This window comes from Ursus arctos, unplaced genomic scaffold (genome assembly GCF_023065955.2).
Source record: "Ursus arctos isolate Adak ecotype North America unplaced genomic scaffold, UrsArc2.0 scaffold_16, whole genome shotgun sequence".
Taxonomy (NCBI): domain Eukaryota; kingdom Metazoa; phylum Chordata; class Mammalia; order Carnivora; family Ursidae; genus Ursus; species Ursus arctos.
The window spans coordinates 53,432,289-53,460,052 of NW_026622830.1; the positions used below are offsets into that span (position 1 = coordinate 53,432,289).

The window sequence follows — 27,764 nt, forward strand, 5'->3', positions numbered from 1 at the left end:
GCGCCCCCTCCCCGCCGCGCCGACGACGGCCGCTCCCCCGAGCGCGTCCAATTTCCTGCCAACAGCCGTGCGTCTGGGAGGAGGGGAGCCGCCGAGAGACGAAGAGGCAGCGCGCCAGGCGAGGGGGGCGGGCGGCCCTGCCACGCGGAAGCCGCGCATCCGCACACGCGGGAAAGCTGGCGCACCGACCGCGTTTTCTTCCCAGGGGAAGCGGGGCCTGCCGCGCCTCCCCCATCCCCCGACCGTGAGTCCGCCCCCTGGAGACGTGCAGCCCGCAGGTCTGGGCCGGGATTTCCCGTCGGCCGGGGCTTCGGGCTCGCGGCCGAGCCTGGCGGGGCGCTCCGCGCCTGCCCCCTGCTGGTCGTGCCTCTAACCGCGGGTCGCGGGCGCCCGGCCACACCGGACCGGCCCTGGAGACGCCCCACCGCACCCAGGGCTGGACCGGCCGAGGCCTGTGCGCCCGGCCCCCTGGGCATACCCCCTGCGCCGCAGGTCCCAACTGCCGTCGACCCACTCCAGGCCCGCCCTCCTGCCCCCACGGGGCTCCCCGCCGGGCTGAACAAACATCCGCTGCTCTGGGAGCGCAGTCCCAGGGCCTCTTTACAGAACCTGAGCAGTGTCAATCATGGGAGTTCGGATTTTCTAATCCCCGGCTATTTCATCGAAATCGAGGATATGTGACCTGACAAATGTAAGAATTCGGTGAGGACAATCGAGAGGCTCACTTGAAATTGGGCCCTGCTTTAGAAATTCCCTCAGAGGGTTGCCCTATACCTTGGAGGGTATGAGTCACTTTCCAGATGAGAAAACAGGCTGAGTGTTCAGGTGATGTGCTCATCCGTCTCCTTGTGCTTTCATCTCTTTACCTGGAAGACCCATGGAGGCACGGGTGGTCCACTGCTGTTGCTCAGAGGTCCTGGAGCCAGCCAGGCCAACTCTGGCTCCTGCTCTGTCCTGCCACGCACACCCGCACTTTGTGCCCTGCCCACCTTCTCCAGAACTCCCATCCCTTCTCTCTCTGCCCTTCCTGGTCAGGCTTGAGAAGCCCCACACGAGCCACCCTGAGAGGCCTGGGTCAGGAAGGGTGCCCCTGAGCTGGGAAAGGGGTCTCCAGCTAAAGCCCTCGGCCTTGGGCTGGTTCCTTTATTCGGTAGATGCTGGCAGGTTCAGAACACTGTCTGCAGCAGCCTGGGTGAGTTGGCTGGTTAGTAGCTTCCTTTGCCAGCGCCCACCCCCATCCTGGGGCAGAATAAAGAAAACCAGAGGGCAGAAAAGTGGTTTGTTTGTAAAGGAGACTATTGCAGTGGGAAGAAGAGACAAGGCCTGAGGAGCACGACATAGATATTGGGCCAGATTCTGACTACAGCACATGTTTAAAAACTGGGGAGAAATCAGTTGTGCTGTTAGGCTAGGATGCTGAGGGGGTTCCTGTAGATTTCTCTCTGTGGGCCCAGCCTCTAGCCCACCCCAAGGCATTTGCCAGCCCTTTTGACAGTGGGGAGCCTAGAGGAGGGGGAGGCTTTGGGGGAGGAGTTCCAAGATGCCAGCATCTGTGCTCCCACTCCGTCCTTAGGCCCACAGCCCCCTAGTGCACATACACACGGCTTTTCAGCTCCAGTCTTTTGAGGCTTTTTCTTAGTTTGGAAGAAGAGGTGTCACTTTGCCCCAAAGTAACAAGAGCTCTCCTACCTCCCAGGCTCCGTTTCCTAGACAGTGCCCCCCGCTTCTCCAAGCTGAGACAGTCTGCACTTGGGGGTCTCTGAACCCGTATGGGGTGACTGACCATGGCCACCTGGACCAGGGATGAGAGGTAGGAATGGGAAGGAGGCAGAGAGTCAGAAATAGGAAATATAGAGCGAGGTGTGGGCCCAAACCTCTGCTCAGCTGGGCAATGGGAAGAGCTCCTGGCCTGGCCAGGAGGCCTAGAAGTTCTCATAATGGTCGGAGGAGTGAGTCCGGTCCTGCTCGTTGATGAGCTGACAGCCCTTTTCCACATTCTTGGTCATGCCAGGGGGGCCACAGCTAAACACCCCAATCTTCCGGACCTGTTAGGGGAAGGAAACGTGAAGCCTAGCTCAGTGTTCATGGAAAGACAGGCAAGAGTCCTTGGTGGGGACTCCTTCCATGTTTCTGATAAAGGTTCGCTTCACACCCTGTGTGGTGAGGGCTGGCTCGGTGTGTGCGTCTAGCTCAGCTTTGGTAGACTTGCTTTGTGTGGGTCCGCCCTCCCCCCTCTCCAAGGCATTTGGGGTAAAGGATCAGTGTTTCTGACAGGGGCTGGGTTAATCAGCGTTCAGGTTAAAGGCTAGCTTACTGTGTCATTGAGGGCTAGGCCATTATTTACCAGAGCAGTGGCTAGCCCAGTGTTCCTGGTAAAGATCAGCGTCTCGGGTGAGGCCGGCTCAGTATTCATGGTAAGAATAGCTTTGAGTTTATCATAAGGATGAACTGAGCTGTTCCTTCTGGACAGGCACCATGGCTTTAGAAGTGGCGAGTCCCTGTTGCTGCTTCCCCCCTGAGCCCCTCAGAGTGACCGCTACTGTTTTTCCATTCCATTCTCCCCACTTATCTCTTGGGTGATGAGTTCTTATCAGCAGTTCCTTCCCTCCTGGAGCTGGGTTGGGAGGTTTGCTTAGACCTCAGGTGATAAAGGCCAGGAGAACCTTGATATGGGGTGGACTGACCTGCGGGTGGACCTCCTGCAGGGACTTGAAGAAGGGCTCGAAGGGGGGGCGGCCAAAGTGCATGATGTGAACAGACTCCGGTTCAGCACCTTCTGGAAGTGCCGCTCACAGAGGTACTGGGGGCACAGTGGCAGGTCAGGCCAAGGACAGTCAGGGTCCGTGCCTAGCCCAAGCCAGCCTGCAGCCCAGGAGACAGAGAATGGGGTGGGGAGGGAGCTGGAGGCTGAAAATCGGGACTACCATCTCTGTGCCTCCTGCCGTCTGAACCTGGCTGTCCGCCCACCTGCCCTGGCCATCTGAGCCTCACCCAGCCAACCCATCGACCCACCTAGTCGCCCCGCCTGGCCGTCCCTGACCCACCAGCATGGTGGTCCTGAGGTCAAACTTCTCAGCCAGCTGGGTGACGTAGGTGTGCACGGACACCAGGTCCTGACGGTCATTCTCCTCCACCTCTCGGATGATGTCAGCCATCCGCTCAAACTGCCGCTGGGTTCTCGTCACCCAGATGAAGTAGATCTGGGGACACAGGGGAGTTCAGGACCTGGCTAAGCTCAGGCTCCCTATATCCCAGGGATCCCCACAGCAATAGAACTCTGCCGGTCTCCGTCAGCTTGTGCCTCTCCCCAGACACTCTGGGGAATGGAGTGTTGTGGGGGGCCCCAGGGCCAGGCTCTGGGCGGGAGATGGAGTTACCCCAGGCATGGAGAGAGAGAAGGGAGTGATAACCTGGGGTGATGAAAAAGGACACTTGTCAAGTGAGCTGAAGGTCCGATGGGGTGGGAAGCGGCTTTTTCACACAGAGCCTGCCGTTCCACTCCCTGCAACGGGCCCTCCACAGGCTGCTGGGCTCCCAACCAACCCCAGCCCAGAGGGATAGGGTTCCACTAAGGGGCATGTCACAGAACAGCCTGAGGGAAGACCCAGCTGGCTGCCCGGGGCAGATGGGAATGGGCTCAAAGAGAGAGCCGGAGGATAGAAGCTGCCATAGAGGGACCGACCTCCCGCTTCTGAAGAGGCTGAAGTGGGGCCGTGTGGGTTAAGAAGCAGAGGCAGAGCCGGCATGGACAGAGGAGCGGGGGAGCTGCCTGTCACCCTCTGAATGCCGACAGTACGTGGGCTTGGCCTCTGCCTGCTGCGTTCCTGTGCCCCCGACTCACCTGCCAGGCCCAGAGAGACAAGCAGGGGCCTGCTACCAGGTCCGGGCTGGGGTGAAGGGACCCGGGATAGAGGGGGCCTGAGGGCCTGGGCTGTGTTCCTGCAACTAACCCAGCCCACCAGCCCTGCCTCGGCACCTCCCCTCTTCTTCCTCTTGAAAGCAGAGCCGGTTTCACTGCCCCACCCCAAGTGTTCCCTTCCTTCTCCCAACCTGACAAGGCTCCCTGCAGGGGCTGGCCTCCTCTGTACGACAGACTGGGTTTCTTTACCCCTCTCCAACTCTGTTCTTTAGGGTCCGAGGATATCAGACCCCTCTGGGGTCAGGCCAAGAACAGAGGCAGGAGAGACAGGCAGAGACGGACACAGTGATAGGGAGCAGGGGCCAGGGGTCAGAAGGAGGAGAGGGCACTCACCTTCTTACAGAACACTTGGCAGCTGACTGATGATTTGAAGACCAGGTCTTTGAGGATGGAGGCAAAGGGGGTGACTCCAACGCCCCCTCCCACCAGCACTGAGACCTCAAACTTATGCCATTCCTGGTGGCCCTCTCCAAATGGTCCATCAAGGTACAGCTGCAGGAGAAGGAGTGGGTCTGAGTTAAGCTCCGCCACCACAATAGCTCTGAAGCTAGAAATGGGAGGCAGGGAAGGCAGGTATGTTTATGGAGTGAGGAGAGAGGGGGTGCCGCAGCATTACCTGGAATGGCCAGTCTCTGGATGGGAGGGGAGGAACACAGTGGGCAGCCCGGGGCTGCGGGGCCAAGGCCTGCTAAGGGGATGTGGGGGCGGGTAGCTCATCCGGTCTATGTCTGGTCACCTTCGGGTATCTGGCACAGCCACCTCCCGTTGGAGGTGAGTAGATCTCCCTGAGCCGAGTGGTCCAGGGCCCTGCTGCCCGGATGTGCAGGCTGAGCGTGTCCTCATCGGGTGCAGAAGTCAGCGTGAAGGGGTGGTACTCAGTGGTCCCCAGAGCCAAGCAGGCGATCCGCACCCACTGTCCCGACTTGTACTCAAAGCCTTGGGGCCGCTGGAGCTGCAGGTGGGTCACTCCTGAGGAAAGGAAGTGGGCAGGAGGCTGCTATCCAGGACCCAGCAACCCTGTGGCCTCCAGAAAGATCCCCCCCCCCGCCCCCGCAGCCTCAGCTCTCCTTCTGGAATATGCCAAGGCCTCTCCCCATCAGAAGGCATTACTCCCCTCTGGCCATGTCCACCCTGCGGAGGGGCAATGCAGCGCTGGTGCTGGTGGTCAGCAGGGAAAGGAGCAACCTGGCCCGGGCTCCTCCTCCCTCTGTTGTGAGAGAGGCTCGGGTCCCCCGGCCAAGAGCTTTGCTTGCTAGCTCCCTCATCGCTGCCGCCTCAAGGCCCCTGCCAACTCCACTGGACCAGACCAGCGGATTGCAAGGTCCAGGCTCTGCCCCTGCCCTGTGGGCTTTCTCAGCACTACCCAGCTGGTCCCTGACAGCCTGCAGGCCTGGTGCCTGAAGGCAGCAGCTCGGCCTTCTCCACGCTGATCTCCACCTTCTTCAGGCTCAGGCTCACCAGCTTGTCCCCCATAGATGAGTGCCGGGACCGGGAAGAAGATGTGGAAACGGGGCAGCTGGGGCAGGCCGAAGCTGCCGTGGACAATGAGCTGGATAGAGTGAAGGATTCGGCTCAGACCAAGTCACACCCACAACAGTGTCTGTGGCCGACTCGGGCCTTAGCCCCTTGCACCCTCCACCCACCCCAGCCCACCCCCACGGGCACCCTCCGTCCCCACCTCTCCGTGTACCACGCTCCCTCCAGGTCCCCAAATCTAACCACTCCCAACCCCAAGCCCATCCTGCAGATCGTCCACGATGAGTGAGACTATTTGCGCCTTCCTGGCACCATCCTGAACCAGCCACCTTGACTCTCGCCTGGTCTCCTGCAGTAGCCTCCCAGCTCGTCTTCTAGGGGGTTGCCCCACCGTGACCCATTGTCTTCAAGGCAGCCACTGCGACTTTCTGAAGTTCATTTTATCACGCCGTCGCAGTGTAACCGGCCTTAGTGGACTTCCCATTATACCACAAGGCCTCGAGATGCTCTGGCCTCTGCCTGCCAGCGTTTCCGCCTCCCTGTTCTTCAAACACGGCAAGTCCTTTCTGCTTCAGGCCCTGGGCACCCACTGCTCCCTCTCCCAGGAATGCCCCCTCCCTGCTTCTTGCCCTGGCTACCTCTGTCTCATTTTTTAAAAATTTATTTGAAAGAGACCAAGAGCGTGAGCGTGAGCAATGGGGAGGAACAGAGGGAGAGGGAAGAGCAGACTCCCCGCTGAGCGGAGAGCCTGATGTGGGGCTCGATCCCAGGACCCAGGGGTGGACCATGACCTGAGCCGAAGGCAGAGGCTTAGCCAACTGAGCCCCCCAGGCGCCCCCCTCTATCTCATTTGTCAGGGCTCAGCAGAAACACCCCCTCCTCAGGCCTTCCCTGGGTCCTCTGGCATATCTCCCAGTTACTTCCCGTCAGCACTTGTCATCCCCCACACTCACGTTGCTTCTTCATTCATTGACATGCTCCCCACCGGAGTGTGTATGTGTCTTTTGTTTTTGCCACCGTACTCTCAGCTCTTAGCCGTTGCCGCCTGGCACACAGCAGGCACTCAATAACTGCTGAGTTAGTAAAAGGAGTTCCTCCAATTTACCCTCTCCCTTTGGAGACTAAAAACACACAACCAGGCCCCCTTTTCCATTAAATAACTGACGTAATTGTTTTCCATGGAATTGTATTTCCATGAAATAACTGAATACTTGTTTAGCTCTGGTCCTTTCCCCAACAAGCTGGTCTAACATGGTCAGACATGATTTGCCCCCATACTTCCCATTTGCTTGTTCCTAAGTCTGGTCAGTCTGGCTCCTGCCTCCACCTCTTCTCAGGACCTGCTCACTGGGGGCTCACCCATCCCATGAAGGTCTCCTTTCATTTGCTCCCAGGGCTGGCCGTCTGTGGCACTAGCAACCGCCTGCTCCTTGCCTCGTCTGCTGCGTCTCTGGGGCCACTCGCTTTCCATCTCCTCCACTGGCTCTCTGTTCCTTCTCCCAGCCCTGATCCTGCATGTTGCCCAAACCTGATTTTCTCACTCTCTGCGCTCCTCAGTCTATGCTGTCCCGTGTGGCATGGCCCCTCGGCCGCCCCCGCAGCCGCACGGGTCCTGCCACCACCTAATACCCTGGGGCCATCCACAGCCAGGCCTTTGCGCCCTGAATACACTATCCTCATTTCCACCTCTGCACCCGTGCTCGTGCCCTTTCTTCTACCTGGAATGCTCTTCGGATTGCACTCTGCCCTGTCGGATCTTAGCTTACCTCTCCTTAAGTCTTGGCTCCAGTCCCATCTTCTCCCCAAAGTCTTCCCTAACCAGTTTGGCCCGAATGAAACTCCCTTCAGCGAGCTGCTAGAAATCACTGTTTGCAGCCCTCAGCTCAGCATGAATCCTGTATTGTCTGCTCATTCTGATCACGGCAAGTGCACGGCACTTATCTCTACCCCAAATCCTAAGTTCTCCAGGGCAGAGCTTCGAGTCTCCCCCTCCTCCCCCAAACTAGTACGTAGCACCGAACAACTGTGTACTAGACCCTTCCACAGATAACTGTTACACTGAACTCTGGCTCCTCAGTCCGCTCTGCCTTTCCCCAGCTTCATGTTCCTTTGCCCACAGGACTAACTTAAACCTCTCTGGGCTCTTCTCTGAACTGGCTCCGGTCCCCCCAGGTTCCTCTTTCATTATGGAGCCCACCCCCACCCCAAGGCTTTCTGAGCATCTAACCAGGCTGAGAACGACGTCTGGGTGGCCTCATACTGCTCTGTTTATACGTCCCATTTGGTGTTGGCTCTACTTTTAAACCACAGAACTGCTGCAGACCCACGGTTGGCTGAGGAGCTGGGGGGCTGCCGCCAGCTCAGCTTCCGCTGTGCCCGCCCTGCCCGCTTCTGCCTGGGTCGGGAGCCCGGACAGCCTTCTGCAGGGCCGGCTCCACACTGGGTCCTTTACTTGTCGCTTCTCTTTCTGCCCCAAGTCAAGCGGACACACCAAGGGTAAATGGGGAGGAGGCGGGTGTTTTGGCCCTGATATCCCCCAGGTGAGACTGTCCCTAGCGGCCAGGGCTGGGTTGCCCAGCAGAGGGTCCTGCACCTTTCTGAGCTGCTGACTTCCCTGCTGGCAGGAAGGGAGGCTCTGAACCCCAGGGATCCCCCAAACCCAGGGATAAGTCAGGAAGGGGTCTTGGTCTCAGGGAGCCAGTGTGGCCACTCTTCCGGGTCTCCCATTGAGCTCAGCTGCTTTTTCACCAGGAACAAGAACATCATCTCCACCCCTAACAGAAACAGTAACCGGGGAGCTAGGGCTCCCCCCTAGCAGGGGTGGGTAGGGAGGGATAAATCAGCCTCAGCTTCCAAAGAAGACAGAGATTTCTCTGGAAACAAACATCAGTTCTAGGAAATGACCTAAGCCGAGGTCGGGTAGTCCTCTTCAGAACCGTGAAGTGCTGAGCCTCAGCAACATGGAAACAGACCGTCTGATCACTGAGGACAGAACTGCACCTGGAGGACGCAGGGCATCCCACAGGTGCCAGCTTGACCCAGGCCATGATGGACTCGCCCTCTGTTTCAGGACTGTGTGCAATTCTGCCTGGAGCCAGGTGACAGATGGCAACCATCTGGGCTCTGCGCTTCTGAATGCTGACGGGCAAGTATCGTTGGTGGGGACGCTGGGGCCTTGGGACTTAGTTTAGCTTCTCAGCAGGACCCTCGGGTGCTCTTTAGGGAACCGCCTGTATCCATGAGGAAGGCAGGCCAAGCACAGATCAGAGTCCCTCTGGAACTAACTAGCTGGCGCACCTGACGGCAAACCCAGGGAAGGTAAAGGGAACAGGAGGACGAGGGAAGGGAGGGAATGTGAAGGAAGGGAGGCAGGAGCTTAAGGAGAAGGAAAGGGAACAGGTAGACTCTTAAAAATCCATCTCATCAACAGTCCAAGTGAGGACGTTTTGAGCAAGCTCGTTGACTCTACAAGTGGCACTTTGCTGAGTGGGGTGCAGACACCCCAGGAAACAGGATCAGAACAAAAGTGGCAGAACAGAATTAAGATAGACTTCTCTAAAAAAAAAAAAAAGTGTGCTGCTCCCTTGAAAGTGGGCGGTCAACCCTGGAGCTCACACCAGCCACCGGAACTGGGGAATGACCGGCTGGGCAGAAATGATGCGGGGGTGTCTGCAAGGAAGCGACCAGCCTGATAGGGCTGCTACTGCCAGCCCCATGCCGGGCACCCATCTTCCAAGCGCTGCAGCCCGGGGTCCATCTGCTTGACAGGCCTACACTATCCTCTCCAGCTGTGATGTGAGAAGTGGAGGGGATTCCTGAAATGACTGAGGGGACGGAGAACGGATGTCTCAGCCCTCATGGCCTCCCTGGGATCATCCTGCCAAGACCCCGACAGCCCTCACCAGCCCGGAGAGCAGGACGTAGAGGTGGTGGGTCAGCCAGAAGCCCCGGAAGCTGCGGCGCCGGAAGTGGTGGGAGGCGAAGACATACACGATGGCCAGGACCAGGAGCAGCAGCACCCCCGTGAGGCCTGCAAAATGAACGCGGGGTGAAGGGCGGAGGAGAGGGGCTGTGCTGGGGCTGCCGTGGGTCAGGGTCCCATTCCACTTCACTGCTCTGGGTGGGGGCCATGGAAGCCCAGGCTTCTCCTCTGTTCTTCTCTCCCCACACCACTGATCACAAGTGCCTTTTATTTCAACAGACTCTGCTCATCCCTCCAACACCTTGTCCCGATTGTTCTTTTTCAAGGACCGGTGTCATTCGTTTTTTGTCTGTCACTTCCCTGACTGTCAGGCCCACAAGAACAGGGACCAGGCTGCTGGTTCAGCACGGGATCCTAGCGCCTTCTGTAGGGCTCGCCCCCTGTGGGCCTCGTCTACACCGGTGCTGACGGACTGAACGTGCGGGGCACCTGCTCTGGGCCCCCTGGGTCGGACTTTGGACATTGCAGGCCCTGCCCCCACGGAGTCAAGACTCGGTCTACGTCCCCCTAGCCCCCGACTTGGCTCCCACAGCATGAGCAGTGGCGCCATTAGTGAGGAAGTGCGACCACCCGAGCCCCCTGGGTTCAGCCCAGGGTTGGCGGGAGGACCCTCCTCTCACAGGAGATCCCAGGCCTGGGGTACACGAGAGAGCAGTACTAGGTTCAGGACGGGAGTGTGGGGCCAGAGAACGGCCCCTCAAGTGATCGAGGAGGAGGGAGGCAGAAATTAAGAAGATTAGAGCCCTGTAGTCTGGAAAAGCAGAGGTTAAGAAGGGCTCTAACCAAAGCCTGTAAAGGCCTGAACAGAGAGGAGGGCCTCAACACAGCCTTATCCACTAAATCCCAGTGCGCAAGAATTAGCAAGCACTCTGAAGTTCAGAGCAGGTTGTTTTAGGATTAAAAAAAATGCCGTGTTTCACGGAGAGGAGCGTAGAAAATGTACTATGCTAAGGAGGAAACAGACTGAAAATATAAATAGGTTCAAAAAGCTTTTGAACAGATTCACAGCTAATAGCTCTAAAATGGGTGATTATGGGGAGTAAGGAATACGTCCCTCAACAGCCCCGGTCAAGACGGACTACAAGGGGTGGGGGTCTCTGCCTAGTTTGACGAGCCTGATCCCTCCACCGTGCTGCTGGGACACGGCATTCCTCCAAGCCACTGTCACGGTAGGTGTGTAGGTTGGGGCAGGGGGAGAGGGGGGTCCATTCTCATTCCACGGAAGAAGGATGTTCCGAGTTGGGGCAGGACCCCAGCCAAGCTCCCAAGAGAAGGACTAGAGAGCAGAGGCTCCTACTTCCCAGCAGAGTTGTCAGGACCAGAGGGCAGAGCCTGGCCCACCGTGAGACCTGAGTGAGCGCTACTGGGCAGCCTCATGGCAGATAGAACCCGGAGCTCAGAGCTCAGAGCCAGACCCAGAAATTCAGAGCAGGGAGGGCTCTCACCTGGCACAGTCTGGAAGAACCACCAGTAATACTTCTGGGGACACTCAGACCTGTGGAGAAGGGAAAGCAAGCAAGGATGCTGAGAGGAGATGCCTGGGACTTCCAGAAAGAATCCTCCAGAGGAAACACCTCAACCCAGGCACCAGTCTCCCTTTCTGCCCACTCGGGGTCAGGGCTCCGGCTGGTCATTGTCTGTCCCATTGCCTGGAAGGTGACACTCTCCTCTGAGCCAAGAGAATTTGCTTCTTTCCATCCATAAAGGATCCCCCCACATTGACTCACACACACACACACACACACACACACACACACACACACACATGCACACAGTAGCCCACTCACTCACTCGTCGTCACGGAAGAGTCCAGGGAAGAGGCAGGAAAGGACGCTGAGCGGGCTGACGGAGAACAGGTACCCATTTACCGCATGGCCCGCACTGTGCAAGACTAAGGAAGGCCAGACAGGGTGGGAGTGAGCCAGGGGGCAGCCTGGTGGGGGTGCTCAACCCATCCAGCCCAAGGTTGGGGACTCCAGCCACCCAGACTTGGGGGCCTGAAGAAGGACCCTCGGGGTCTGCACTTCTGGTCTCTAGCCATCCTCCTGTCCCTCCCTACCCCTGCTGAGCCCCATATATACCATCCACGAGCCCAGCCACAGGAGTCTGAAATTATACCATTAGAAGTTCATTCTTTGGGTTTCTCTCACAGAGTATGTTTTCCAACATAAAAACTGGGAGAGATCACACATGATGTGCCCATGTTCTGGGCTGTTGCTAACTTGTCAGCTGGAGGCTGAGGAGGTGGCCCTGAAAGCATGGGAAGAGGCACCAGGCAGGGGCGGGGTGGGGGGGCTCCTGGGCTCACTTCACACCACTGCGGGCCAGCTGCATCCTTCTGAGAAGGACATCTAGGACTCACACTCAAGCACAAAAGAGAGGAGGGGCAGGCAGCAGGGGCAGGAGGACACGAACAGAAGCCCTGGGACTCCCGGGCCCTGCCTGTGAGGACGATGGCCGCAGAGGCAATGAGCCGATGGAAGTCCACGGCGGCGTCGAAGGGCGCGTGGTGGTTAAGGAAGGTCTCTCGCAGGAAGGTGATGCAGGCTGCGGCACGTGGTGAGCAGGACGCAGGAGAACATGAAGGAGATGCTGGCGGCCGGCCCCGGGACAGGATGATGCCCACACGGGTGGTGTCCGTGATGCCCATGCGGTGAGCCCCAGAAGCATAGTCTGTCGGGGAGCCCAGGCGGGTAAGAGGGGAGCAGTGCAGAGAGAGAGCGCCGCTGAGGCGGGTCAAGGGCCCGCCCTGGCCACCACCCCTTCACGCAGGCCCCCTCTGCAGCCTCCGTTCAAGCAGGCCCCATGCACCCACGGGAGCCCCGACCCCGGGGCTGCCCACACTCACAGCAGGCCTGCTCCAGGAAAGGCCCCCGCTGATGGCGCAGAACACAGCCACGCAGCCGACGTGGCGGCGGTAGTTCTCGATGAAGCGCTGGAACTGCTGCAAGGTGTGGTGGTGCCGACTGCGCTGAAACTTCTCCCCGTGGGCCTCCGTGAACAGCAGGGGCTGGAATGATGCTACCCTGGGGACAGGAAGTCTCGGCTCTGGCTACGAACCCCCCCTCCCAGTGCAACCCGCCTCCCAGGAGCAGAGAAAGGGCACCAAGTTGCTCAAGCCAAGCAGGGTTCAGACCCCAAAAGCCCTACCACACTCCTCTGACAAGGCCGCCAGAGTAGGGACAGCCTTGCAGTGCTCACTGGGTCAGTTCGTCCCAGGGAACGCACTCCCTCTAGCCCAGGTCCCACTCACACTCAGACAGCCCTCTCCCCTCCCAGTCTGCAGCTCCCCATTCTCACCCTACTCTGTTCTCACCCTTTACTGGAAGTGCAGAAGTCACCCCCTCCAGGAAGCCTGCCTTGACTTACCAGGCAGAGGTGAGCACTTCTTTGAGCTCTGAAGCTCCTTGCTCTGACCACTGTCACAACATTCATCGGTGGGACATGGTGATTATCAGTGTAGCAGCCACCTTGTCAGACTGTGGTCTGCTCGGGCGTGAACTGCTCATCCTGCCTGCAGCCCTGCACACTAACGGGATGCATGAGCTCAAGGAGAGGAGCAGGCGTACTTCTTGCCAAACCTCCGTCGAATCTCCGGGGGGGGGTCTGTGTCCGTGGGGCACTGCAGTCTCTGTGCTGTCCGCTCCACGTCAGCGTTGCTGTGGGGACAGCGAGCGCTCACTCTGGGGGAGGGACTAGGACAGGAATGAAAGAGAGAGGATTCTGGCCACCTGAGCCACTGGATCCTCGCTGCCCCTGGTCTCTCTTCAGACCGACTCTGCTGAGGAGGGGTCAGAGCTCTCAGCCAGGGGCCAGCAGACTTCCCACAGAGACCTGGAGAGAGAATGAGTTAGATCCTGGGGACACACATACAAGCTGTGTCCTTCACAAGGGCATCTGACCCTGGCAGCAGGTGGGTGCCGAAGTCTAGCAGGCTCTCTGCTCTTGCTGGTACAGGGCTGTGTCTGCCTACAGCAAGGAGCCCTTTTTTCTAATTTGCATAAAGACACTACATAGGCTGGTAGGGCCCTGATCCCAGGCATCCTGGGGAGAGAAAAGGCAACCCCCCCAACCCCAGCCCTCCCTCCAACATTCCCAGATCAGGGCTCACCAGATCTTTTCCCGGCTGATGTAGGAGGCTCGCCGGCACAGGTCCTTGAGGACTTCAGGCACCTCTACCCCTGTAACACAGAGCTGATGTCGGGAACAGCTCAGGGCCCAGAGCCCAGGAAGACCTGGCACTCACCCCATGTCCATACTGTAGAGGGTCCTCGGCCAGCACCCTTGCCTTTGGGTGCCCCAGCCCCAGCCTGCTCCCCCAGTGGGAGCTAGACCCAGCCATGAGGGGGCAGGGAGAAGGCCTGAATTTGTTGGCCAGACAGTGTCCCTGGATGTGTGTCCACCTTCAGCCCACTCCTGGGACTGGTATCAGGCTTGTGGGGTAGAGTTCAGAAACTGTGCCACCTGCCTGCTGAGACCATTCTGCCACAAAAACCCTGCTAAAGCCTCCAGCTTAAAGCCTCCTGGGAATTAAATGTAGTTCTGGGTGGCGCATTTATGGGATCACCATGAAATTCTTTCCACCTTCCTGTGTTTAAAAATGTTCATAATAGTATGTTGGGGGAAGTACTCTCCCTTGAGCCACCCGTTCCTCTCTGTCTGGCCCGAGCGTTGCAGGGGAGGGCGGGACTGAGCTGCAAAGCCATGTTCTCACAGGAAGCCCGGGAATGTCCAGGTCACTTCCGAGTGCTAAACTAATCTTGACGACTACCCTGGTCTCCAGCCCAGGGGGCACAAGTGATTAAGGTGAATTTCATGAAATCAGAATGTTTACAACAAAGTATGGATATTTATCCGTCAGATTTCAACCAGCAGCAAATGTGGCAACATGGTAACCAAAGGCAGGTGAACGGGGAGATCTAGGTGACCGGGGAAAGGGCTGCTTCCTGCGCTATTCTTGTTCCTTTTCTGTAGGAACATTCGAAATGTCTCATAGTAAAATCTGAAGGAAACAACAAGGCACAACAACAATTAAAAGCAAAACAAAACAGGACTCAAAGCTACCCTTCCGCATAATCCTCACTCCCCCAGCCTGGTCCTCCACCCCAGGGGCTGAGTGGTCCCAGGACTCTGGCCCGGGCTCACCTCCGGACACCTGCCCCTGCTCAGCCCTCGGGCCCAGGTGCCTACTGCCCTGGCTGCCTGGGAAAAGTGAGAGGCTGAAGAACCAGGAGTGCTGGTCTGCACTCCAGTAGTTCTCCTCCAGCCCTGGGACATGGAAGCCCTCACCAGAGCCGCAGTGGTGTCCTGCCCAACTCGCCCCTCTCCCACATCTGGGCTGCTCAGCTCCCCCAAGTTCTCGTCATCCTGGGAGGGGCTGGGTTTGGTCTCCACATGCCCCAGCGAGAAACCGTGAAGGCACCGTAACAGCTCAGAGTAGACCACAGAGAGTCCTGCTACCTGCCCCCTCCCCACCCTGGCTCTAGCCTCCGCCCACCGAGACACAGGTGGGACAGGAAGTAGGGGGAAGGACAAGAGAAGTGGGTCTCCGTGCACTCAAGCAACATTAACCAAGCGCTCAGCCAAGGGATATAAAGGCAAACAAGACCAGAGCCCCCCTGCCAGCAGACACCCTAGCTCAGGTGAATATGGCCTGGAGAGGGCTGTAACAAGGAGACACTGTCCCCCCATCCCACCCCCGTCCTGGGCACGTGGCACAGGGATCTTCGACAGAGAGCTGGAAGAAGCAGCGTTCTGTCTGCTGTCCCCCACCCCATCCTGACCCTGCCCACCCTGGGAGCAAAGCTGCATTAGGACTTTTGTGGGCCCTAGGCACTGTCACCTTCCTAAACCACTTCCGCCCTTAAAAAAAAAAAAGTATATACGTGTCTTTATAAAAGATAAATATTTTTTATAATCACGTTGGTACATAGAAGGATATAATCCAGGCTGGATATATCATCACCTATTTATTATTATTATACTCATCCTTCTGACTTTAAAAGAAATTAAAGCATTTCTGTGGGCTCCTAAAAGGAGGTGGGCCCGATGCACTGTGCCTGCTGTCTAATGGCTACGTCAGTCGGCCCCAAGGCCAGGCCCCCCACCTTTGACGCAGAGCTGTGTGAATCGCAGCTCGCTGTCTTGGTCCCGCAGCGTGAAGTGGAAGTCCTCCCACGTCAGCTCCTCCCTATCCTGGAAGCCGGACTCCCGGAACGTGGACTCCACCACCTCCGTCAGCTGCGCCTTGGACAGGCAGTTGTTGGAGATCTCGATGAAGGACCTGGGGTTGGGGGAGGGAAACCATCGGGCCCTGAAAAGAAGCTTGAGGCCTGGACAGGAGGGCCTACTGGCCATCCCACCAGGCCTTCGGAGCCCACAAGGAAGGGCCCCCTCCTAGTTATAATAGTCTTCGGCTATATGGCCCCTGCTCTTTACCCTCCTGCTCCCACCTTCATGCCCCCACTTCTTTCCCCCAGCAGGCCCTGTCCTGGCCCACTCTTCCGGCCATCCCACAGGACCAACCTCAGCATCCTGATGAACTCGTCCTCGGAAATGAGACCATTCCCATCAAAGCCATACATGCGGAACATAAGGCGAGACCTCTCCTCAGGAGAGCCTGGGAGGAGGAGGACCCCGTGAGAGCCCCAACCTACCTGCCTAAACCCCAGGCTGACCAGAAGGGGCCTCACATGAGTCTGACCCACTGCTGATCACAACAAGGGGTCACTCTGCTTCCTGATCTCTACCTGGGTGCTCCCAGATGTCTGCCGTGGCTGGAGACCAGGCCCCGGCACTTCCCCTTCTCCAACAGGTCAGCTATCCTCCAGCCTCATCTCTAGCCCCTTCCATCTTCTCCTACCTGGACGATCACTTCCTTTTCCCCTACCTTTCATGAAGACCACCAGGATGTCCAGAAACTCCCGGAAGGACAGGTAGACCTTGCCATCTTTGTCTGCCAGGGAGAACACGGACTCCACAAACATGGCCTGGGGCTTGAGGCCCAGGGACTCGGCAAACTCAGCTCTGCTCAGCTCGCAAGTCAGGGCCTCCCGTACCTTCTGCGATGAGTCCAGGGGCAGGGTCCCTGTGTCCGCCTGGTCGATGTCCAGCACCTGCACCCGGGCAGCAACAGAGGGAGGGAGAGAGAAGGAGACAGGGTTTCCTTGATTTGAAGTCCAGCTGAGGCTTGTAGGAGCCACCTTTTCCAGGTGTCTGCCCAGCACCCTGTCTCCTGAGCACCTACCCGTGCCCTGCAGGTGGTCCCTGGGGCCTTTTGTTCTACAGAGCCCCAGTCCTCTGTGTTAGCTGATTGCACCAGGGATGCACACTTGACCCAAGCAGATGATCTGGAATTGGGACTAAGAGGTCCCAGGTCTGTCTTGACCTGAGCACAACAAAACTCAGAAGGCGTGGCCTGCCACGTTCTTCCAAGTGCTCAGAGACCCAGACAGAGGGAAGTAAACACACGGAGAAAACGAGGCAGGCTAAGAGAGAGAAGTGGCTTTGTTTGCTGGCAACTGTCCCTTTCCTAGCCCCTTCCAGGCCAGGTCACAGTCCTCCCTTCGGAATTGCTGAGACATCAGCACAGCCTCAGAGTCAACTGACCTTTTATCAGTGCGAGCTTGCTCTTAGACCCAAAGGAGTTTTGACTGAGAAAAAGCCTCAGCTGAGCTGAGAAAAAGTGGGGTTGGGAAGGGGGAATTCTCATGGTGGGCTATCTTTAGCCCACCCAGGGGCTGCCCCAGCATCAGAACAGGGGGTGAGGGAAGCAGACAGGCCTCAGGCACAGCACCTGTTCTGCCTGCCTGTCAACCGGGGGCCCCAGTCCAAGCCTGGCTGCGGTTTCACGATGCAAACCTCGTTGCTCCAAACAGGGAGCTTTAGTGGAAAGAGCCTGGGGCTGGAGGCAGAAGATCGGGCTCCTGTCCCAGCTCTGCCACCCCCTCGCTGTGTGACCTCAGGCGAGTCGCACCAGTTGTCTGTCATTCATTTTTCTTACGTGCCCTACTTATCTCACAGGGCTATTGTGAGAATCAACAAGAGACGCTGTATGGAAAATGTCTTGAAACCTGGAAGCACTGTGCAGATGGAGAGGGCTGCAGCTACCCCTAAGACATGGTAGCACCCCCTTGCGCCCCCAGCACAAGGGTCCCCATAGCCGAGTAGAGGTGCCCCGGCCCCGCCTCGGCCCTGGCAATGAGTCTCCCCACCTGGGGAGGAGGTCCCTCCATTCCAGTGCATACTCAAGTTCAACTGGCTTGGGGAGTAGATGACAAAAGCCATGTGCCCGGCACGTCGTAAATGACCATTAAATGGTCACTTCCCTCATGAATCCTCTCCCCAGTCAGCCAACCCTGTTTCTTCTCCTCAAACATTAATTTTTTTGCCCTTCTACTAGACACCTCTGTGCAGTCCCTCCTGCTCCTTTCCTCTGAGCCAACAATTTTTCACCTCTTTTTAAGTCTCCGTCAAATCTGACCCGAACCACGACCGTCCAGCGGCCTGAAGACTCAGCACCTTTTCTGAACTCCTACATTGCTTAGCTCATGGCTGTCTTACACTCATCATTCTGTGCTGGTTACCTTCCTTTCTGTGTCTGTGCCTTCTTCCCAGAGGGGTGACAAACTCCTTGAGCGGGGCCTGGGCTGGAGGGATCTTATCTCTACCAAGCTTCTCCTCTCCACCCTTCTGGACCCAGGCTGCTCTATTTCTGTGCCAGACGTGCATGCAAGTCCTCGCATTTCTCTTCCTGGCTTGTTTCCCCACATCTCCTCGGTAGTTCTTGGAAGTCTGCAAGGTGGGCTCATGTCCCAAGGAGGCCTCTGGCAGCGGCACTGCACCAAGGAGGGGGCACCAAGGGCTCTCGCTGGCCCCATACTGACCCTGAGTTTCTGCGGCCTTTTGGCTAGGATGAGTTAAGTGAGGGCAGAGAGGCTGGACAGCCCTGAGGAGAGAGCTGAGCGACACATACAGATAAGCTCCTGACGCGGCCTCCCTGGAGTGGCTCAGGTAGGTGTCAGAGCATCTCCTTACAGAGAGGCCAGGGGATTGGGCCAAAAATGCAGTAGACCTGATTATTAGTGTCAGGGCTCCTGACTGTCCCTGGAGTCACCCCATGGCTGTGTGCAGGTAAGGGCACCGCCATAGGCAGACATGCAGGGACAGACCTGAGCCTACCTACACACCTGGGAGAAAAGGTGCCTGAAAAAGGTCTCCAAGAGGTGGCTCCTCTGCTCTCGGGCCACGGCTGCCCTCATCAGCTCCTGCTCCCGCGGCTCCCACTCCTGGAACCTCAGCCCGCTCTCCTTCAGGGCCCCCCGAAGGTCTTCCACCAGCACCTGCCGCTCTTCCTCCAGGTTAAACAGCAGCACCTATGGAGTGGCGACAGGGAGGGCAACCATTTGTCGAGGACTCCTGGGGCCAGGAGCTTTGCGTGAGTTTTGTCAGGGGCCACTGGAAAGAACGCCCTCGTAAAAGGGATTTACTGTTATGTCCTGGGCTCGGTGGAGTTCCGGGCTCATTTATAGGCACAGAAACTGCATTCAGAGACACACGTCTAAAGCCATTCCTCCCTCTCTGTTCACATGGGAGAAAAGAGTCAGGAAGGCAGGGAGGACAGACGACGGAGGGGCCCGGAAGCCAGACAGTCAGAGCTGAAAATCAGCCTCTGATTCAGTTCCCCTCCACACTCTCGAACAATTCACTAGATCCTAAAATCAGGGGGCAGAGAAGAGGGCCTGGCTTCTTCCAAGGACTCCCAGCTAGGGCCCACTGGGGCATCCCTAGAAAGGGGCGGGGAAGACTACGCAGGAAGAAGGCCCTGTGCAGATCACGTCACCCCACAGGCCCAGAACGGGATGAGTGTGTTCACGTTCCTCTCTCAGTTACCACAGCCAGGGACTAGAAGCCACAAACCCTGCCTGATTCAGCGCTCCTTCCCCTCCACCTGGCTGCCTCCCTGGCTGTGGACCAGGAACGGGACCCGCTGGGCCACACCAGGTCCTACTCCTTGGGGATCTTGAGCAGCAGGGCGCGGCGTCCGCGGTTGCCGGACAGGATGACGCTGACCTGCTGCGGGGGTCGCAGCTGGATGGCACGGAGCACAGAGAGCCTGCCGTCACCACGCACGTCTGCCCGGGCTGCAGGTGCACGAGCACAGGCCGAGAGGGCTCCTTGTGGCCCTGCCATTCCAATGCTGGAGAGACAGGGCTGGTCAGCCGGGGCCAGGATGCAGGAGGCCGGCTTAGAGCTGGAGTTAGGTCAAGGCCTCCGTAGCTCCTGGCCCCTTCTTGGGTACTGAGAGTCGTCCCTTCCCCAACAGTCCTGCTGTGCCTTTAGCCCACGTGAAGAATAACCAACATTTCCTGAGTGTTTACTGTGTGCCCAATACTGTACCAAGTACTTGGCGGGAACTAGTTAATTTAATCTTCATAAACCTTCATGAGGTAAGTGCTATTATTATTCCTGTTTCACAGATAAGAAAAAATAGGTTTAGAGGGATTAAAAAATCTGCCTAAAGCCCAAAAGCCCAAGTGGTGGAATCAAGATTCCAATCCTCCTTCAGTGTGACTCTGAACCTTCATTAATTCCTTCTCTGTTGCCTGAAATTCCAGTGTAAGATGCCACAAAGCATCCGTTGCTGGGGATTCTAGAGAGTTACAGTAAGCCTGTGAAACGTAGTCAGGGCCCTGTGACTCCTCCCCGTGAGTCTATCACAGGCCCTGTATGTGGGACCACGGGGAGACCTACGGAGGGTGGAGAACTCCAGGTCCAACTTCCACCTGATGCCTCCATGGCTCTTTCCACCTGCCCTGACCTGCTTGGAGGCCTAGAAAAGGGGGGCCTTTTCCTTAGGCTGCTGAGGTGGGGGTGGTCTGCAGCCCTGAGTCATGTCTTCCCCCGCACCACCCTGGCCAACTCCAGGCCTACCTTCCATGCGCCCCCCCCCCCCCGCCCCGAGCTTCTCAGACGTGACACTCTGGCGGTCCCGGCCCTGGAGCCTCTTGAAATTTCTCCTTCGGAGCTGGGCAACAATCCAGCCACTCAGCAGGCTCACGAGAGGGCAGAGGCAGGAGGATGGCCAGAGGAAGGTGGGGGTTTGGTGAGATCAGTGACCCCTTTCCTTGGCAGAACTCCCTCCTTTCCCCACCTCCTAGGTCGGCTCATTCAATTGGCTCAAATTTTGAAGCTCCCTGGTGGGGGCTGGGGTGGGGGTCGGGTGGGGGTGGGGAGGGAGCTTAGGGTATCATCTAAGATGCCAGCACTGCCTCTGCTGCTTCCACCACTCGGGTCCCTTCCCAGCCAGAGACTTAGACCAGAGTGCTTGTGCCAGAGACCGGACCCGCTCTGCCATGCAGCTGGTGGGCTCACACACAGCCATGCCAGAGGCGAAGTCTCAAGCCTTTGCCCAGCTAGTTCTCAACTGGTTCTCAAGCAGGGTTTGCCTTGGACGGTTTCCCAGGCCCAGGCTCCTGCAAATAACTGTGAAATAGATTCCTTGTGGCTCTTGACCAACCTGGGCCCTGGAGGGACCCCAGGAGAACAGGAAGGCAAATGTCCTTGCAGCTGATTTATCTGCAGGTCAGACACTGCTCATGTCCCCTCCTGCTTTGATGTGTTCCGTCATGTGCCCAAAGAAACAGTACTGTACATGGTCAGTTGTCATAGATGAAACCACCCCACTGCCACCCCTTAGATTACGCATTTCACCCAACACCACCCTGCGTATCACTTTTACCAAGGGGGAAGCAGCAGAGAGTCCCGATGGTGACCCCAGAGCCAAATCCACTGCCTTCGAAATAGTCCCGCATGATGGAGGGAGCACAGGCTGGCAGGCCCTTGGTGCTGAGCTGTCTGGGCTGCAGGCAGGGGTCTCCTGGGGAAGTAGAGGAAGCTAGAGTCCTGGGGGGTGCTGGGCCAGAATCACTGAGGAGGTTAGGGTGGCAGAAAGGGTAGGGTGGGGGGGCTCTGGGTAGCAGATGGGTGAGAGCTGCTTACCCCTGTCATAATACCAGGAATGTGGTGTTTGCCTAGTGGGGTAACAAGTGGGGTCAGAAACGAACCTCACCTCTCTCTCCCTCACATGCACATATGTACACGCACACACACACACACGCACACACACACACACACACACACACACACACAGCCCTTCCCTCGTCACTGCTGTGGAATGAGGATATCCTCACTGCACTGGGCCTTCCCGATATCCCACCCACCCCAGGCTCAGCCCAGCCGATGGGAGCCTTCCTCCCTAGGTCTCTCTGAGTCTTAGTCTTGACCCCACTTGGGTACCTCCTGGGGTTGTGCGGAAGGGGACCTACACAGCCACATGCGGCCACCGTGGTGCCCGGAACCAAAGTTCCCAAGGGCAGAACCATGGCTCACTGACTCTTTGGAGTCTACTGCCGAGCCGCCCCTGAACCAGGCCCATGGCTGAGGCGGGATGAGACACCCGACTCCAGGCCCCTCCAAGCACCCCCTGGCCACTCACCCGTATGCCAGAAGAAGACACTGGGCTGCAGGGCACTGGGGTTCAAGTTGGTGACAGCCACTAGGACATCCCGTAGGGAAGTGTTTCTGATCTCTGCGATTTCTTCCTCAGAGAACAGCCTGCAGGAGGGAGAGGCGGGGAGCTGCTGCATTGGGAGAGAGATGCCTGTTCTGGCCCGAGGACCCAGATGAGGAAAGAGACCCAGAGGGGCTGAGGAAGTGGGGAGGCCAGCTGGGACTCAAGGGCCCGTGGGGCTGCTGACATTACACGCAGAGGGCCTGGGGCCCAGGCCAAGGTAAGTCTGAGGAAGGGACCCAGGCAGGCCTTACCCATTGCTGGTGTTCTCAAACCAGTAGCAGTCGCCGTCCCGCAGCCTCATAAACTGGTTGAGGACAATAGCGCTAAAGAGGGGCCCGGGGTCCACATGGCTCTCCAGGAGCCCCCCAGGGAGCAGCTCCAGCCGGGACAGGTCCCGGTTGTACAGGGCAGCTGTGGACTCCAGCACCTGGGGCCAAGAAGGGACAAGAGTGAGTGCAAGGACCCGGCACCCGCCCTGGGGCAAGGGTAGTTCGCAGGGATCAGCCCCAGGGAGGATAATAATAAATGACAGTGACGATCCCTCACTTATTATGCCCCTGGCACCGCTCTGAGTGCTTTACACAAGTTAACTCATTTATGGGAACTCGCTCACAGATTCAGCTGCCTCTTGTAGAAAGTTGGAATAAAACAGGCAGCCAGTTCCCTATGTGGCTTGTTCTCAAAAAGATATGAAAGTTGAAGGTCAAAATCACTACAAAAATTGGAAAGGTAGAATGATGTGTAGAAAAGGTTTCTGTTCTTTTTTTTTTTTTTAAAGATTTTATTTATTCATTTGACAGAGAGAGAGACAGCCAGCGAGAGAGGGAACACAAGCAGGGGGAGTGGGAGAGGAAGAAGCAGGCTCCCAGCGGAGGAGCCCGATGTGGGGCTCGATCCCAGAACTCTGGGATCACGCCCTGAGCGGAAGGCAGACACTCACCGACTGAGCCACCCAGGCGCCCCGAAAAGGTTTCTATTCTTGAGAGCTAAAAAAGTTTGTATAAATCAAATCCCTGCATAGACACTGCCTTTTGGAGACAGACTTCAACCTTCTATGAGCAGCATTTTCTACCTGACCTTGACTTTAGTTCTTTTCTCTGCAATGTAAACAAACATTTGCTCAGCTTAAATTCCAGCGAGGCCCAGGGGAGCTAAAGACTTGCTACTTTTGGTGCGCCTGGTGATTCCTACCTTTCTATTGACTGTATAAAGTTTATACGCCCCACGTGCATATTGCTTCTTCATCGGCCTTTCACTTCTCCACTTTCCAACAATCTTCTAAACAGTACGGACGAAAGCAGTAAAACCAGCGTGCAATCGTAGAAACGCCACTATGCCAAGATGGTAAGGCCACCAGAACTGCTCTGTTGGCTGGCAGGCAATGCCACGTGGCCCAGGCGACAGCTCAGGGAGTAACAGTTGACTCCCCAAAGGCAGCCCGAGTGTCAGTGTATAAAAAAGTACAGCTTGTTCCTGGGTTGAGGACCTTCCACACCTGCTCAGATGGCTGTTGGGAAGAGTAAACGAGATAATGCTTATTAAGTGCCTGGCGTGCAAGACATGCTCAACAAACATTTGCTGGATCTGCAGAGTCACAAGGTCTACTGCCAAATCCTGCTGGTCTGGTAACTTCCATCCTCGTAGATGATATTGGGAAAAACCATGTGGGCGAGTCCCATCCCTCTCACCAGGGACTTGTCTCTAGTGTTTGTGCCTCACTGCCTTCCTTCCATGTCTTGGGCCAATGTGCCTTGGCCCTCCCACCCTGCCCTCTGCGTCCCAACCCCTCCTTATGGTGTGGTTGCTCTGGGAGAGTGCAGGGTTGATGTCCTGCCATCTGGTAATCGGAGGCAGACCCAGTGCTTCCCTGGCCTTGGTATAAGAGGGCAGGCCCAGATCCCAGCCCCTCTGCACGCAGCCAGCCGGGTGGTCTGTACGGGAAAACTTCAGGGGTCCTGGCCAGAAATCTGGGGATGAAATAGCAGAGAATCTGAAGGAGCACCGGGCCACCACAGCTCCACTAGCCCAGGACCCAGTCCCCAACCAGCCCCAGGGGGGCCAGAATCACACAGAGGGAACCATGGTCAACAGGTGTCTGAGCAGTGAGAGAGTGCAGGCTCCCAGCCCCGCTCACTCCTCCTGGCCTGACACTGGAGCTCCAGCAGAATCCCCACCCAGGTGACAGCAGTACCCAGCCTGCAGGGACAGCCTCAGCGTCACCTAGCACATCCTCCACCACGACATGGTCCTCTCGCTCAGCGATCTGGGAGGCCATGCCCAGCAGCAGCGCGTCCACATCTTCAGCTCTTCGTAGATTTGGATGCTTTGGGAATGGGGAGAGAGGACGGGGTTGGAGGTTGAGCAGACAGGCTCTCCCCACACCACAGTCCATGCCCTGGAACCACCCAGTGCTGATGTTCCCTCTGAAACCAGCAGGCCATTCCTCCTCCATAGGTTGATTCCCCACTCGGGGTGAATGATGTCCCCATCCGAAGCTCCTGCTGCTGAGAGCAGGTCTCCACAACACACAAGGGATCTAAAACTTTACTTCTATTTTAGGAGACTTGACAGCATGATTGACAAAGGCACCAGAACATCTAGGTCTGGGTCCTTGCTCTGTTAGTGAACAGCTGTGTGACCATGGGCAACTCACAGGACCTCTCTGAAGAGAGATGTGTATATATATATATATACACACACACACACATATATATACACACACACATATATATACATATACACACACACATATATATATAACATATATATGTAAGTTAAAACATTTTTAAAGGATTTTTCATTGTTCTTTCGAAATTACTTATCTGTGGATAAGTCCATTGCTATGATTTCTTGGCTATTATTAGGCATATCCAAAAATTGTTTCAGAGTAAGAAAATCTAACCTATGAATTATTTTTTCGTAAATATTTTATTTATTTATTTGACAGAGAGAGTGTGAGTATGAGCAGGGGGACGGGGCAGAGGGAGAGGGACAGGGAGAAGCAGACTCCCTGCTAAGCAGAGAGCCTGATGCGGGCTCAATCCTAGAACCTTGGGATCATGACCTGAGCCCAAGGCAGCTGCTTACCTGCCTGAGCCACCCAGGTGCCCCTAACCTATGAATTGTTTTTAAATTATAATGCAATTGTAAAAAATAAACTGACATGTTTTGTTCCATATACATTTAATTAAATTTTTTTTTAGTTTAAAATTCCCTTTTCATTATTTTGGAGTCAAAATGTTTCTTCAGCTCTCACACTTCTTTTATTATAATTCCCCGCAAGACCTGGCTCCTCTGCTTACAGCTAAAAATGCCCCCAGTGCAGTGTCAAGACCTAAGGTTCAGACCAGCGGGCTTCGTGACTCATCCTCAGCCTCGATTAGCCTGTGTTTAATTGGGGAGTTAATATATACACCAGCTGTGGGAAAGTGGACATAAAGTGCTTAAAAATCACAATGATGTCTTTTTTAACAATTGTTCTTCCCCCTCCAAATTCACTGTTCCCTGGGGAAATTAGCACACTTCAGACTGAAAATCCTTTCCTGAGGGCTCCTGAGGACAGATTTTTCTCAAATGACATCCCCACTCCTGCCAATACACAAACCTTTGCACTTTGCCCTCACCTCATGTAGCCGCCAGGAGGCACCTGGTAGAGAAGAATTGCTCAGAAGCGGCCAGGAACTCTGGGGAGATGCTGGGGTCCAGGAAAGGGCTGTGTCCTGGGGGAAGGGGAGAAGAGGGAGGATAGTAACACTTAGCCCTTAAACCACCCAGCCTCCTCCCCCCCCCCACACACAGCCCTTCTCCCTGCCCCAAAAAACTCCTGCTAGCTCTCCCATTCTCCTTCCCCATCCCCTCACCTGCATACTTGGGGGGTGTTTTCTGCAGGAAGCTGGGCAGCCACTCATACAGAACGATGTTCTGAGGGTCAAGAGAGGGCAAAAGGGCGGCAAGGGCTGGAGCAGCCACGCTGGGAGGGGTCTGAGCCCAAGGAAGGCTTAGGTGGGAGATGAGGGCCAGGCAGGGGCAGTCACGAGGGGGGCAACTGCAACAGGACAGGTGCGGAGGCCTGTGCCCCACTAGGAACATGGGATGGGAGTGGGCTAATGACTAATAACCACAGCCCAGTCTCGTGTATAATAGCCCTTCGCCTGCTCCTCATCTTCGGGGTCCATTCCTAGCCGCTAGCTCCAGTTCTGGGGAGCAGTGTCCTCCTGGAAAAGGGCGTTTCCGGGGGCTGCTTGTGCGACGATGGAGGGCTCTGCGGGGCAGCGGAGTCTCCCGCGCAGCAGCCTGGGGGAGGGGGGAGGAAGGAGGGGAGGGAGGACGGAGAGAGGCCGAGTGACGGACCTGGTAGGTGGCGGTGACCCTCTCGCGCGCCTGCTGGAACAGCTCCTCGTCCCCCCATTGCGGGTGCTCGCGGGCCAGCCGCTGCGCGCACAGGTTGTGGTAGCGGCCCCACAGCAGGCCCGGCGCCTGCAGGAAGGGGTCGCGGTTCCCTCGCTCCGCCGCGAAGGCTGGACGCGACGCGGGGCCGCAGGGGAGGAGCTGGGCGGCGGCGCGACCGCGGGCAGCGCAACTTTGCCGTCCGCAGCCCGCCCCGCGCCCCGGCCGCCGCAGCCCGCCCCGCGCCGCCGCCCCGCCGTTCAGCCCCCGGGGCCGCGCTGTTCGGTGGCGGGGTCGGCCGCCGTCCCCACGAGCGGGGGGCTTTGTGCGTCGCGGGGAAGGCGGGGTCGGGCCCCGACGCCAGCTGCCCGCGGGAGAAGCTCCGCAGCGCGTCGCTGCACGAGGGCGAGGAGCCATAGATGGCGCTGCCGTCCAGCCGGCCCGTCACCTCGTTGGTCTGCGGGGGCACCAGGAGGGTGAGCCGGGGTGAGCCCGGGGTCGGGTAGCGGAGGCGGGTGTCGGTGGGCGAGGGGGTGGGAGTCTCTCCCCGCCCGGCCGGGCCCAGAACCCGGGACCCCGCCCGTCTCGTCTCACCAGGTCCCGGGGATTACTGGGGCTCTGTCCGGTCTCGGGGTCCCAGCGGCTCCTCTGGAAGGGGAGGACCACGTTCCCGCGCCGGTCAGGGTCGAACACCGGGTCCCGGGCGGGATGTAGATGTTGAGAAACTCGGCTGGGCAGCCCGGGGTCTCCACGCTCACCAGGTCCGAGAGCACGTGGTAGCCTGTCCACAACGGGGGAGGGCGTGCAAGGACCAGCTAAGGACCACTCTCCCTTCAGCATCAGGTATCTGGACTCCCCCACTCCCTTTGAAGCTTCAAAAGATGACTCAGCCACTTTTGGCAAGTCCAAGTCTTGACCTCCTCCACCTTTCCCAGTGCTTTGTTACACCCTGGTCCAAACTGCTTTCGTTGCCGGTTTGGTCCTCTCCTTGGTAACTGGGAGGTGCCGGGTGAGTGTGCCTGGGCAGTCAGGCTGGGAACACCTGCTCCAACATGCAGCTGGGAGCAGCCTGCCCAGAGAAACTGCCAGTCTCACTGCAACACCGGACACTGGGAATCAAATGTAGGCACCTTGGGTGGCCAGCAGGAGCCCAACATTCCTGTTGGGAGCCAACAACCCACAGTCACTGGGGTCAGACCACCCACCCTAGCACCCCCGTTTTGACACCCCGGCCTCCAGCGCTCTTGTCAAAATCAGAACCCTGGCCTGAGACTGTCCCAGGAGTCACAGGGACCATGAGTGAAAACAGGGTCCACCAAGAGCCCCTGCCAGATTATTGTCAGGCTCCAGCCTCTACCTGTAGTTCCATCGGCAGCTCAGTGTGGGGCAAATTTATGCCTCCCCCACTCAGACTTTCTCCCTCTACT

At 57.4% G+C, this 27,764-nt stretch overlaps 1 protein-coding gene across 1 annotated transcript in view; it reads right to left on the bottom strand.

The window, feature by feature from the left end:
- Nucleotides 1-560: 560 nt before the first annotated feature.
- LOC113250192 (dual oxidase 1-like) overlaps nucleotides 561-27,764 on the bottom strand; it is a 34,153-nt gene continuing 6,949 nt past the window's right edge. The window contains 36 exon segments of the mRNA XM_057313041.1: nucleotides 561-2,045; nucleotides 2,685-2,746; nucleotides 2,749-2,800; nucleotides 3,045-3,200; nucleotides 4,253-4,411; nucleotides 4,656-4,888; nucleotides 5,317-5,390; nucleotides 5,392-5,468; nucleotides 9,298-9,425; nucleotides 10,823-10,872; nucleotides 11,169-11,268; nucleotides 11,820-11,919; nucleotides 11,921-11,979; nucleotides 11,982-12,050; nucleotides 12,222-12,403; nucleotides 12,947-13,072; nucleotides 13,489-13,558; nucleotides 15,485-15,660; nucleotides 15,903-15,996; nucleotides 16,267-16,492; nucleotides 18,566-18,751; nucleotides 19,377-19,501; nucleotides 19,504-19,575; nucleotides 20,310-20,443; nucleotides 21,126-21,255; nucleotides 21,874-21,992; nucleotides 22,203-22,378; nucleotides 24,143-24,257; nucleotides 25,575-25,599; nucleotides 25,602-25,670; nucleotides 25,812-25,872; nucleotides 26,302-26,474; nucleotides 26,600-26,671; nucleotides 26,674-26,794; nucleotides 26,932-27,041; nucleotides 27,044-27,118. Of these exon segments, the coding sequence (XP_057169024.1) occupies nucleotides 1,923-2,045; nucleotides 2,685-2,746; nucleotides 2,749-2,800; nucleotides 3,045-3,200; nucleotides 4,253-4,411; nucleotides 4,656-4,888; nucleotides 5,317-5,390; nucleotides 5,392-5,468; nucleotides 9,298-9,425; nucleotides 10,823-10,872; nucleotides 11,169-11,268; nucleotides 11,820-11,919; nucleotides 11,921-11,979; nucleotides 11,982-12,050; nucleotides 12,222-12,403; nucleotides 12,947-13,072; nucleotides 13,489-13,558; nucleotides 15,485-15,660; nucleotides 15,903-15,996; nucleotides 16,267-16,492; nucleotides 18,566-18,751; nucleotides 19,377-19,501; nucleotides 19,504-19,575; nucleotides 20,310-20,443; nucleotides 21,126-21,255; nucleotides 21,874-21,992; nucleotides 22,203-22,378; nucleotides 24,143-24,257; nucleotides 25,575-25,599; nucleotides 25,602-25,670; nucleotides 25,812-25,872; nucleotides 26,302-26,474; nucleotides 26,600-26,671; nucleotides 26,674-26,794; nucleotides 26,932-27,041; nucleotides 27,044-27,118 (4,079 nt within the window). The 3' untranslated portion in view covers nucleotides 561-1,922.